We start from the raw sequence: 12213 nt of genomic DNA on the forward strand, positions 1-12213 counted from the left end.
TCACAGGCCCATTGATGTTTTTAGTAATGTGGCTATATCTGCTGGCATACTCCCTTCGTCACCTGCAGGTCAGAAACTGGTGTTAAAATTCTGATAAATGTATTTTATGAAACGTATTTCTTCTCTCTAATTTTCTCTACTTTTGGTGAATTCTTAATAATCTTTCAAGGCCCAGTTTGATTCAGTGTCACTCCCTGTTAAAAATATTCCCGAATTCCTACATATATTAGGGCAACTTCCTCTGTGCTTGTGTTCACATTGCCAGCACAGCAGTCTACAGCTTCTGTTTTTGATTTGACAGAGATATGCAGATATAGTTTGGATCATATCCTATTCATACAGCACATAGTACTTACTCCTCAGGTTCACTAAATAAAAACATTTACCAAAAAATTCAATGCAAGATGTAAAAGAGAATAAAAGAAGATATACAAAAAAAAATTTTTTTTTTATGTAACAATCTGAATAGTGAAAATAAAGACAAAACTCCCAAATCCAACCAAACAGAAATCATTTCATCTACACTTATTTTCAGTCCAAAGATAAAATCGTCTTAAAAAAATTTTTTTTTCAATTAAACAAGACCCCATTATCTAGACACTTATCCAGGTGTCTCTCTCTCGCTCTCTCTCTGTGTCACCACAGAGACCCCAGTTACAGTCTAAACTTAAGAGACTACTTTTATCTACTCTTCTCCTTTCAGTAAAAAACACGATTAGGAACAAAAACTACTGAATAACTCTCAGGGAATTCACTGACATGCTTGCCTCTAAGCTCGTCCATAGATTTGAAAATAGCCCATGAAATCTAAACTTAACATCAAACAAAAAAAGCAAGACGCAGAAACAACTAGTCATTCACTTAAAAAAAAACAAACCCTAATGTGTCATGTTTCTGGGGAAGCTGGGTGATAGGGTGAGAAGGAGGCTTTTGTTTGCCCTTTAATATCTTAGGAATTTTGAACTATGTGAATGTATTATATATATATATATATATATATATATATATATATATATAAAATTTAAACTTTTAAAACTTTAAAAATTATTCTCTTGAAAAAGATGGAGGAAATGGAGAGGATTCTCTTATTTGACAATTGTTTCTAGTACCCAACTGCTCTTTAATCTGAAATTATTCAATTTTTGAATAAATGCATTTTACTGCACTCTAGTGAAATGAGTATTTGGCTAGTCAAAATGAAATTAATATAAATGTGAGAGTTCTTAATAACTTAATATTATGCCATGTACTTTAAATCTTTGGATTCATAAATATTACTTAGTAAGTAAATCATAAAACTGTAGATAGACCCAATTTTAATTTATTTTTGGGATATTTTGAGGTCAGAGACGGAATTTTTCAATATCAAAGTGTTTGTATCAGTTCTGGCAAAATGATCTTAGTTATTGTAGCACTTTTGAAATAAGTATGCTTATCTTCTCCCACGTTATCCCTAAACTGCACGCCAAGCTAAGGACTCAAATCATCTTTATTATCCCCTTGCTACTGCTAAGTTGATGCCTTTTCATATAAATAAAGTTTATGCTGACAAATAACTTACCTTCATCTACTGTGGTCATATCTTGTTCTAGTTTCAATTTCTGTTGATTAATTTTTAGCATGGATTCTTCGATTGTCCCTTGACCTATTAATTTTATAACTAGTACTTCTCTAAGGAAAATACAAGATACGTCCATTGGTTACATAATATATAATTACTTAATATATATAAACGACATAACTCACCTTAGAATGCAATAAGAATAATTTGAAAATTGTTTAACAAATACATCCATAAATTTAAATTCTTTCATTCAAACTACTTGAGATTGACATTTTCTGAGCACGTCACTTTTAAACATCCTCTCCTATTGATTCAAGAGATGAGAAAAAGATATCTGTACTTTAAAATTACTGGTAGAACTGTATTACAACAAACAGTTCTGGGTTGAGGTAGGGTATTCTATTTTTAAAAAGAACATGCTTTGCTTATCAGGTTCCAAGAAATAATTTAGTACATAAAGTAAGGAAGTGTAGTAAAGTATAAAGATTACATGGGAGGTTTTAGTTCCACCTTTAAGTACTGATAAATATTTGGTTCATAAATGAACTTACCAATGTCTTTTGGAAATACAGTAAAATACTCCACAAAGAAAACACTGATTGTCTGCTGTTTACATGTGAGAATAGAGCTGAATTATAGGTATTTTCACCTCTTTATGTCCTGTGACCAATGTCTAATTTAACCTTCACCTAAAATATCTACAGCTCACATAATCTATTTCCTATGAGGTAACAAGGTAGCAATCGTATGCACATTACCCAGTCTATCTGGCTCTTACATGGTGTGACAAGCAAGTTACTAATTAGTAATTACTAATTACTAATCTTTTTCAAAGGGGCTGGACCACTGGTAATACTTAGTTTTCATTTGCTGCATAACTACTTGGACTGGGGGTGAGAGGTGGTTTCATTTATTTTTTATTGTTTTGGCCATGCCACATGGCTTGTGGGATCCTAGTTGCCTGACCAGGGCTGAACCTGCACCCTTGGCAGTGAAAGCACCTAGTCCTAACCACTGGACTGCCAGGGAATTCCCTGTTTTAATTACTAGAATATGAATAGATTACATGGTGGAGTTCATATTCAACACTGGTTGGTATAAAATACAGCAGAAGCCATGCTTTGCTGAAAATATAAAAACTAAGGCAGGACATCTGACAGATCATATTCTAATGTTCTATACAAATTAAGCTGGCATTTGATTACAAATAAATTTCAACTGCAAACACTTACTTAGTCTGGCCTACTCTATGGCATCTATCTTCTGCTTGTTTGTCATTGTAAGGATTACAGTCAATATCGTGAAGTATAACAACATTTGCTGAAGTCAGGTTTATTCCTAGGCCACCAGCTTTTGTTGACAGCAGAAACACAAAGATATCCATATCGGTATTAAACTCGTCAATTAGATGAATCCTATAAGACAAATATATTAGGTTAAATCTCACAAAAAGGTATATAATTAAAACTGAAAACAATCACTTCACATGGAAAATAAACGTGAAGATGTAAATACATGCTCTTGGTATTCTAGTTATTTTTCCCGTAGCTATTTTATTGAAAAGACCTATCCAATTCACCAACTTCTTTTCTATACCATTTATCTCCCTACTAACTCTAACTTTTAACTATTCAGATTTGATTAATTGCTAAAGGACTGTTTTGTCCTTTGTTTAATGACTTCTGACTTTTCTAAATTCTGCACATGGCTTTTCAATCTTTAACCTTCTCCAAGTCTGCCAGCTGTGACTCATAGACAATATACCCGATGAACTAAGAATCTCAAAATCAAACTATAATGATGTATTCTCTTTTAGCAAGACTTCTTTCCTTACTCTAATGCAGGAAAAAAAAATTTACTCTGGCTGATAAAAAAAAATAAACCAAAGATACGATGCAGTTTAAACACACTAGAAAAAGCATTCCAACTAAGACAATTTTTTAAACTTTGGGAATTAAAAAAGAAAACAAACAAACAAAAAACCAAACTCAAACTTACTCAATTACCCTTAAAATATGAAAAGCCCAAGATTTTAAGATAACCTTGGTTTAAAGATAAAGTGTTTTAGACTTAAAATGATTTTTAAAGAGAAAACACTGACATATATATAATTCTAGTAGTTGTTTCAAAATATATTTGTATAGGATTCAGACCAAAAATTAAATTTTCTTCATCTTAAGTTAATGAATGATTTAAAGTAACCAAACGTAAGACTCAAAGCAATACAATTCCATCAAATGCCCTAGACATTTAAAATTCTAACATTTACTCTTATTTGAGGGTAAGGTGGAGAGATTTTCTGAAACTAAAGTATACCAACCTTTCAGAAATCTGAGTCTTTCCATCTAGTCTGAGGTACCTATGCTGATGATGTTTTAAGAGAACCTCTAAAATATCCAGCATCATGGTAAATTGGCTAAATAATACAACTCTATCACCCTGTGGAAATACATATATTAATTAGACACATAAAAAATAAAATTATAAGTATCTAATGAAAAACTGCTTCTTTAATAATAATAAAGTAATCATAGCTAAGGTAAGTTTCTTATTTTAGATTACATATAAGTAAATTATCTTCTAAACTTTGACCTAAAATTGATTTTTAAGACTAATTAATGGGAACAGCTACTAAAAGTACTACTTAGATTGTGATCTTACAAATCTATTTCACATATAAATTGTAGTATTAATTTATTTTACATAGTATCAATATCTTCAAAATATTAATTTTGAAGCAATTATATAGATTGTCACCTATGAAATAATGACAATTAAAATTATTTTTAAAAAATCAATATAGATATATTCTACTAACTTCTGTTAGGTGGAAGAGTAATCAGGAAAATATATGCCCAAATATATCCAAAAAATGCTCAAACACCAGTTTCTAGAAGAATGTAGAACAAAGACTAAAGCTACAAGAAAGTCAAATCATGCCAGAACTGTTTCAAAGAAGTTGAACTGGGGAAACATATAAGGAACAGTATTCTTCTTTAGTACCTTCTGTTTCAATTCAGACAAGATGCAGCCTAAAACTCGAAATTTTCCAGAATCTAAAATCAAGTCCATGTCTAACTGGAAGTTATTAATGTGTCGATACTGTTTACAAAGTACATGTAATTCAAAGTCTGTCATAACTTCCATATCTTCAAAGATCAGGTCAGGGTTAGCCTCACAATGTGTAGGTTCCTCAAAACAAAACAAAACAAAACAGTATATACTTCAAAATGAAGATAATTTATAATATGATTAGAACAACCTAATAAAATTGTTTACATCTGATAAAATATCTAAATCATAAAATATTTTAGTGCAACAGATTTACCAAAGGAAATTAATATTCATTTTTTTAGGTACAATAAAGAGGAGAAGTTCTTATTGTTTTAGAGACAACACACTGATAAATTCACAGATGAAATGTCTAGAATTTGGTCCAAAATGATCCTGGAGAGGATTCTAGGTGAAACAAGAGAGAGCAGTGTCATTCCAGATGATAACTGTAGAAAATGGGTGAAGGTTTCATATGCGTAGAAGATTTCATTATACAATTCTCTCTACTTTTACATGTCTGACATTTTCCGTAAATATAAAAAATTTTAAAAAGGCAAATGGTTGCTCTAAACACAATGATCTGCAAGGAGAAATAGGGGTAGGTTAAGGGAGAATGAGGCAAAAATAGAGAGTAACAGCTAAAACTGTAGACAAAATAAAGAAGAAATAAAATGAAGAAAATAAACGGAGAAAAATGTCTCATAATCCAGGACATATAATCTGATGAATCTTTTTGGTGAAAAATAAATAAAAGAAGTGAATTATGGAAGTCCAGACCAGGAGTTGGCAAACTTTTTCTGTAAATATTTTAGGCTCTGTAGGCAAAATAATCTGTTTTGCAACTACTCCACTCTGCCCTCGTACTGAGAAAGCAGTCACAGAAAACAAAGAAACAAAAGGGTGTGGCTGTGTTAGAACAAAACTTTATTTGTAGAAATAGCTATTGTCATATTTGGTCCTAAGGCCATAGCTGGCTGACTCTTGATGTAGACTGTCAGTCCTTCTTGGCTCTTATGTCCCCTAAATTATTTTGAACTCTGTGTTAAAAATGTTTTTCTTGGGCTTCCCTGGTGGCGCAGTGGTTGAGAGTCCGCCTGCCGATGCAGGGGACACGGGTTCGTGCCCCGGTCTGGGAGGATCCCACATGCCGCGGAGCGGCTGGGCCCGTGAGCCATGGCCGCTGAGCCTGCGCGTCCGGAGCCTGTGCTCCGCAACGGGAGAGGCCACAGCAGTGAGAGGCCCGCGTACCACAAAAAAAAAAAAATGTTTTTCTTAAATTCGTGGTTAATTAATATGCTTACTAGGTTCAATGGTCTGATTTTTAGACTATCAATGAACCTCATGTTTACTAGTGTTAATAAAGCTTAGTGTTAGCATAATACAAAATCCTTACCTTTAGCATAAGCTGAGACATTTCCTTGAGTTTTTCAGCTGTGTAATATTGGCGATGTAATAAAGGATGATTGGCCATTTTTCTCAACTGCATCATGACATTGCACATTTCTGTGTTTTTTTCTGTGACACATTAAAAACAACAACAAGCTGATAGCTGTTTGTTGAAATACATCTCAATGCAAACAAAAGGTTTTAAAACTATTTCTTCAAATTCCAACTAATTTTAAAAAATGAGCAAATTCCACTATCATAGGACTAAATAAAATGCAGCCCTAGTACAGAATTATTTTTCATATAAAATTGTGAAAATCAGGTTATACCCATGTTATTGATAGATTTTTTCAATCTGTTGAAAAGACCCAAATAGAGTTGCTCCTGCTTCTCTGACATTGCACACAACTCAATTCGATCTTTCTTGGGGGGTAGCTGCTTGAGAACCTGTGAAAGGAAAACAGTTGAAGCAGATCATTCAAATAAAGAAGAAAACAGATTTTAAAAAAAACAATCAGAATAAAAATATGCAGATAAGAGTTACCTCTTCTTTTACTCTTCTGAGAATAAACGGTTTTATAATTTGTTTTGCATGTGCTATTCTCTCCTTTTCATATATAGTTTGCTCATCTGCTGGTTTCTAAGTAAAATAAGAACATGACCTTTTAAATTATTCATTTAAATGATCACAATAACAGTATTACACAACATGAAAATCTCCCTCACTACAATCTGAGTTATTTCCCATAGAAACTCAATTCATTCTAGATGGACTTGAATTCTGGGCTGTAATGTATTTCTTAAAGCTCCACATGTATTTTGAGGTTTTGTGACATGTAATTGTGTACTCTGCAGAGGTAATGAAATTGAACTGCACTAGGATGGTGTTCAGAAGTAATTAACTTATAAGTCATCACTGATTACATAGATAACTCTCTTGAAAAAATATGTGTGTGTTTAAGATAGTTTGGGTGGAGGGGAAGAGAGAGATAAGTAGAAAACTTGTATTTATTTGTGGAAAATGGTCCCAAAAGAAAGCTAGTGCAGGTCTACAGAAATAGGACGGTTCCTAGTCAAAACCTGTTAATTTTGGAGAAGAGGAATGTTATTCTAAGAAATCCTCCACATCCTATGATCTGCTAGGCCATCAAGTGGGATGGAATACATTAGTGAAAGTTAGAAAGGCAGTCAGTTTGCAGTAGAAGATTATCACAGAAAATTCTCGCAGAATACATGTGATTTGGGTGTGTCAAGAATCTATATTACCATTGCTGTACTGGAAAATGGAAGTTCTTGAAAACTACACTCTTACTTTTTCTAAGCAATAGGGAAAAAAATAACCAGATTTTCTTTGAAATAGGATTTCTTTCTTGTGACTTTTTAGAAATTGTTACTTTTTAATTTATGGAGTTTTAATTCAAAACATATTTCGCAGTATAGGAATTTTCTGGATATTCTACTTTTGCCCAGTTTTATAGTTTACCTATTAAAAAATGCTAATTTACCTAATTTTAATAAAGAAGATGATAGCTCACATATATATCTCAGCTACCCACTAATTTAAAATTGTCATTCTTCAGAAAGTTAGGATATTAAAAACCAAAACTTTTAGACAATGATTATAGAAGCCACCTATTTATTTCCTACTGTATTCTGGCTGACTTCCCAACTCATCCGAACATAGGGATATCAACTACTTAAATTTATTTCATAGCACATATGCTACATGAAAACAAGAAAAAGAGACAAAATAGAAAAATGGTCCAGGTAAAACGCAAAGTAAGATAGTTGAGAAAAAATATGAATTTATGCTTACTGTCTTAGAAGAAAACATTCTTCGTATTTCACTGGTGCTACTACTGAACATGTGAGGCATAACAAAATTCAACAGCGACATGAGTTCTAACAGGTTATTCTGCACAGGTGTCCCAGTGAGCAGCAAACGGTTATTTGCCTGTGAACAAAGGTAAATTTTAGATTAGTATTTTTTATTTTTTTAAAGATCCACATCCTTCTTGTTTTTTCCCTCAGTGAGGGAGAGAAAAATTAAAACCATTATTAGTAATATAACATTGTCATAAAAGATAAGTAATTTAGAAAAATTATCATATATTGTACTTTAAGATAGAATGTGTAAAACTAAGTCTCATTTTATTAAGTAGGTAACTTGTGTTCCCGCATTACTTTTTGATGAGGCAATGGAAGAAGACAGATTATATCTGATATTCATGAAGTTTGTCCTATAGAACAAAGGTTGGCAAATTGAAGATCATGAGCTAAGAATGGTTTTTACATTTTAAAAGCGTTGTTTAAAAAAAAAGAAAAAGCAAAGAACAAGTGACAGAAGCTGAATGGCCCACAAAGCATGAAATATTTACTTACCTGGTCCTTTACAGAAAAAGACTGCTGGTCCCTGATATAAAATACTATATATATTAAAATACATAATCTGAAATTTTATCATAATTGGACAAATTCACAGAACACTCTCTTACATTAATTGTCATAAGGTGCTGGTAGCGGATGGAGCCCATATTCTTCAGCATATGGCCCTCATCAAAAATTGCATAATTCAATTTCAGCCGACGAAACAGACTACGATCATCAGAACTGCTGATTGCACAATTATACCTGTTGCCAAAGAAAAAACAATCTCTAAGATCATACCTTTAAGAGCATGGACTCGTGAGATTTAATGTTTTGACAAATTATTTTTATGTATATATTTCTAATAGCCAGTAGCTAAAAGATAACACTAGACACAGTTGATACTCAAATAAATATTGATGTACTTATATCCAAAATTACTGATGTACATGTAACCAAGTTACAAAAGCTGCAATATGCAGTTAAAAGACAATTCATATGTTATAATGTAATTAGACAACTTCTACACATCTAGGAAGAGGCCAATTTGGGTACAATTTATATGTAACCTGCAATTATTACACGCTTTATGAACTGTTATATTTTACGAGGCAGTAGAAAAAAGAACATGAAGCTACGACATTTCTGTTAACAACATAACACCATTTTATTAAACTAGTAGAGTGAAACCAAGAAATAACAGTTAACAGCAACTAGCAAGACTATATATGAAAATGGAGTCCATTTTATTAAGAAAAGATGAATTTTGGATGAATTCTTTTTATCATGACCTCCTATAGAATTAACAAAAGACTGCTATCATGGTATTATACACCAAACTGAAAAATGCCTGAATCTTCAACATAGCTCATTCTATTGCTTTTGTTGCATAGTTCTTAGCATAAACTCTCCTTTATTTTACTACTAATATTTTTTAAACATTTTTAAAAAATTTAGGTGGATGTACAAAATTATTTTTCCAAAACAATTTTTTCTCAATACTTACGTGGTCACGATTACATTGTATTCTTCGTATCTACTATGAATGTTATATCTAATCTGTTTACGTTCTTCTTGAGAACCTAGAAAAATGACACACACACACTGATTGTATTTATTGTACTTTACTGTATGCTAAGATTTTAAAGAAGTCTCCAAAGTTAAAAGCATGACATATTCTTACCATAGTAACAGAGCACCTTTAAAGTGGGACACCATAAATTAACTTCCCTTAGCCAGTTATCTATGAAACAAAAGAGATATTACTTGCACCTGCTACAACAGGTAGACGTGTGCACTGAAATGAACACTAAAGTCTGAGAAGTTCTAGCCAGAAATTATTTTTATAAAATAATAGAAGATAATTTTTAAAAATCACAGACTCTTCACAATTTTACTCTTGATGATTAAAATGACTTGGAGATTTTGAGGTGGCATCAAAATGAAGAGCAGAGGGCCAACCATTATATTTATAGGTGATTACTGATTTCCAATTTAAAGAGGATTTTTTTTTTTTTTGGTACATTCATACATGCATTCGCTTACTCTAGTCTACATTCAATCAACTGAGAAACAATGAAAGAGTAATTTGAGTGGGGATGAACTGCATACATTCTTTCTTAATAAATGTTTAATTATAAATTCAAAAGTGTTTCTCTTAAATTACTCATTAAAACAACTTAAAAGTATTATGAAAACAAATGATCTTTTCAAATGGTACGTGATCTATAATAATTTATAGATAATCTATATAATAAGCTGAATAACTGACTTATATTAGAGTTATTTTCTTTAAAAAGACTTCCAGTATAATCAAACACACATATGCAAAGGGGTGAAAAGTGTAAGGAAACCAAAGAAATGAATATTCACCTTCACAAACTAAGAAATCTCACACACACACACACACACACACACACACGATTTTTCTTCCCCTTGTATAAAATACTACTGAGTCAAGTAAAGTTGTCCACAGTATTACAAACCTATAGTTGATGCTGGAACAACAATCAAATGAGGACCTTTATTACCCTCCTGATAGAGGTACGCTAGGAATGCAATCGCTTGAATAGTTTTTCCCAGGCCCTAAAATGAAAAGTTTAAAAGACAATATACTAAATTTAAAAACAAACAAAAAACCCAAATAAATATTGGGAAAATGAAAGGAAAAAGAATATTTCTGGTTTTAATTATGATTCCCCATGCAACTCTATGAGAATTTCTACTATATTCTTAGTTCTCAGTAACACATAAAACAGATCATAATCTCCAAGTGATACTATAACTTAGTTAAGAGTAGGAATGTATTTTAACTGCTAGTTAATACGTAATACACATTGATATGGAAGACCTCTGCTTGCATATAAAGGATATAATTTTGGTAACTGTTAATATAAAGCAACTATTTAATACATACTGGCTGGATGGAGAATGAGGTTCCAATGACTAACTGGAGCGGAACACATACCTATCCTATTACCCAGCAATTTTACTCTTAAAAATATATTCAAGAGATATGAGAGCATATGTCCACAAAAAGACTTGGGTAAGAATATCGATGCAGTTTTACTATAATAGCCACGCACTGGAAATAATCTAAATTGCCATCAACAGGAGAACGGATAAACAAATTGTAGCATATTTATACTATGAACTACCACAAGCCAATAAAAAAAAATAAAAACCAAACTACTGATACATGTAAGAAGACGATGAATCTTAGTAGTTTTATTATGCACCAAATGAACCAGAAACAAACAGTATATACTGTATGGATCTATTTACATAAAGTTCAAAATCAGAAAAAAGTTATTCTGTAGTCATAGGTGTCAGAATAGTAGTGGTGGTAATGACTGAAAAGGAGCATAAGGGAACTTTCTGGGATGATGGAAATGTTTATGTCAGAGACAGTCAGATGGGTGTACATATATGTAAAAAGTCACTAAGCTGAAGATTTGTGCATTTTATTTCAAGTAAATTATACATCAATAAAGTATTGCATTAAAAAAAAAAAGGCTCCTGAGGAAGTGTAGCTCCTTAGGAGAACTAAACATTGCCAACTGTTAGTAAGTGAATTGCCTCCAACCCCAAACATGTTGAAGCTCTAACTCCCAATGTTGGGGTTTATTTGGAGATAGAGCCTCTAAAGAGATAAGTAAAGTTAAATAGGGTCACAAGGGTAGGGACCCAACTTCTATCATAAAAGAAGAGATGGATGTATCTAGAGAAAAAGCCATGTGAGGACACAGCAAGGTGTCCATCTGCAAACCAAACAGAGTAGCCTCAAGAGAAACCAAACCTGCCAACACCTTGATTTTAGACTTCCAGCCTCCAGAACTGTGAGAAATAAATTTCTGTTGTTTAAGCCACACTGTCTTTAGTATTTTGTTAGGGACGCCCTAGCAGACACTACCTTATCATAAATATTGTACTTTACAGGTTACAAAAACAGTTTCACATACTATACCTCATTTGATACCAAATATAATCTTATGATACAGGAATTACCTATGTTTTATTAATATTGGCTCTGAGAGATTAGGTCATTTGGTAAGGATTACACAGCCCACGAAAGGCAAATTTGGTACCCAGAACCCAGATTTGATTTCCAAGTCCAGTTTCCACAACTGTACTACTCTATATTCTATATGTAATTTCTAACTATTTTGAAATTCTACATATATTATTCACTTTTCTATTAGATAAATAGCATCTCTGTTTTAACGACAGTATGAGGTATGTGTGGAAACTGTCTTGAAAAACCAAAGATTATTTTACTAGAAGCTAGCTAGAGAACAAGGATTATTATCTTTGTTAATTTTTATTTTGGAAATCTAATATAC

The 12213-nt window shown here is 32.3% G+C and overlaps 1 protein-coding gene across 4 annotated transcripts in view; it reads right to left on the reverse strand.

The window, feature by feature from the left end:
• The window catches only part of SMARCAD1 (SNF2 related chromatin remodeling ATPase with DExD box 1), a gene marked incomplete at both ends in the record, with an annotated part of 70149 nt that continues 57936 nt past the window's right edge, over positions 1 to 12213 (reverse strand). For 3 of the 4 annotated variants that reach the window (XM_079703253.1, XM_079703252.1, XM_079703251.1), the window contains 13 exons: positions 1 to 62; positions 1562 to 1671; positions 2797 to 2979; positions 3885 to 4003; positions 4568 to 4756; positions 6012 to 6133; positions 6334 to 6451; positions 6549 to 6644; positions 7821 to 7958; positions 8500 to 8635; positions 9378 to 9453; positions 9555 to 9614; positions 10357 to 10456. In XM_079703253.1, coding sequence (XP_079559379.1) covers positions 1 to 62; positions 1562 to 1671; positions 2797 to 2979; positions 3885 to 4003; positions 4568 to 4756; positions 6012 to 6133; positions 6334 to 6451; positions 6549 to 6644; positions 7821 to 7958; positions 8500 to 8635; positions 9378 to 9453; positions 9555 to 9614; positions 10357 to 10456 — 1509 coding nt within the window. The remainder of the gene's footprint in view (positions 63 to 1561; positions 1672 to 2796; positions 2980 to 3884; positions 4004 to 4567; positions 4757 to 6011; positions 6134 to 6333; positions 6452 to 6548; positions 6645 to 7820; positions 7959 to 8499; positions 8636 to 9377; positions 9454 to 9554; positions 9615 to 10356; positions 10457 to 12213) is intronic. The other variant, XM_079703254.1, reaches the window with a different exon arrangement.

The sequence above is a fragment of the Hyperoodon ampullatus genome, assembly GCF_949752795.1.
Source record: "Hyperoodon ampullatus genome assembly, chromosome: 1".
In the NCBI taxonomy this organism is placed as follows: Eukaryota; Metazoa; Chordata; class Mammalia; order Artiodactyla; family Ziphiidae; genus Hyperoodon; species Hyperoodon ampullatus.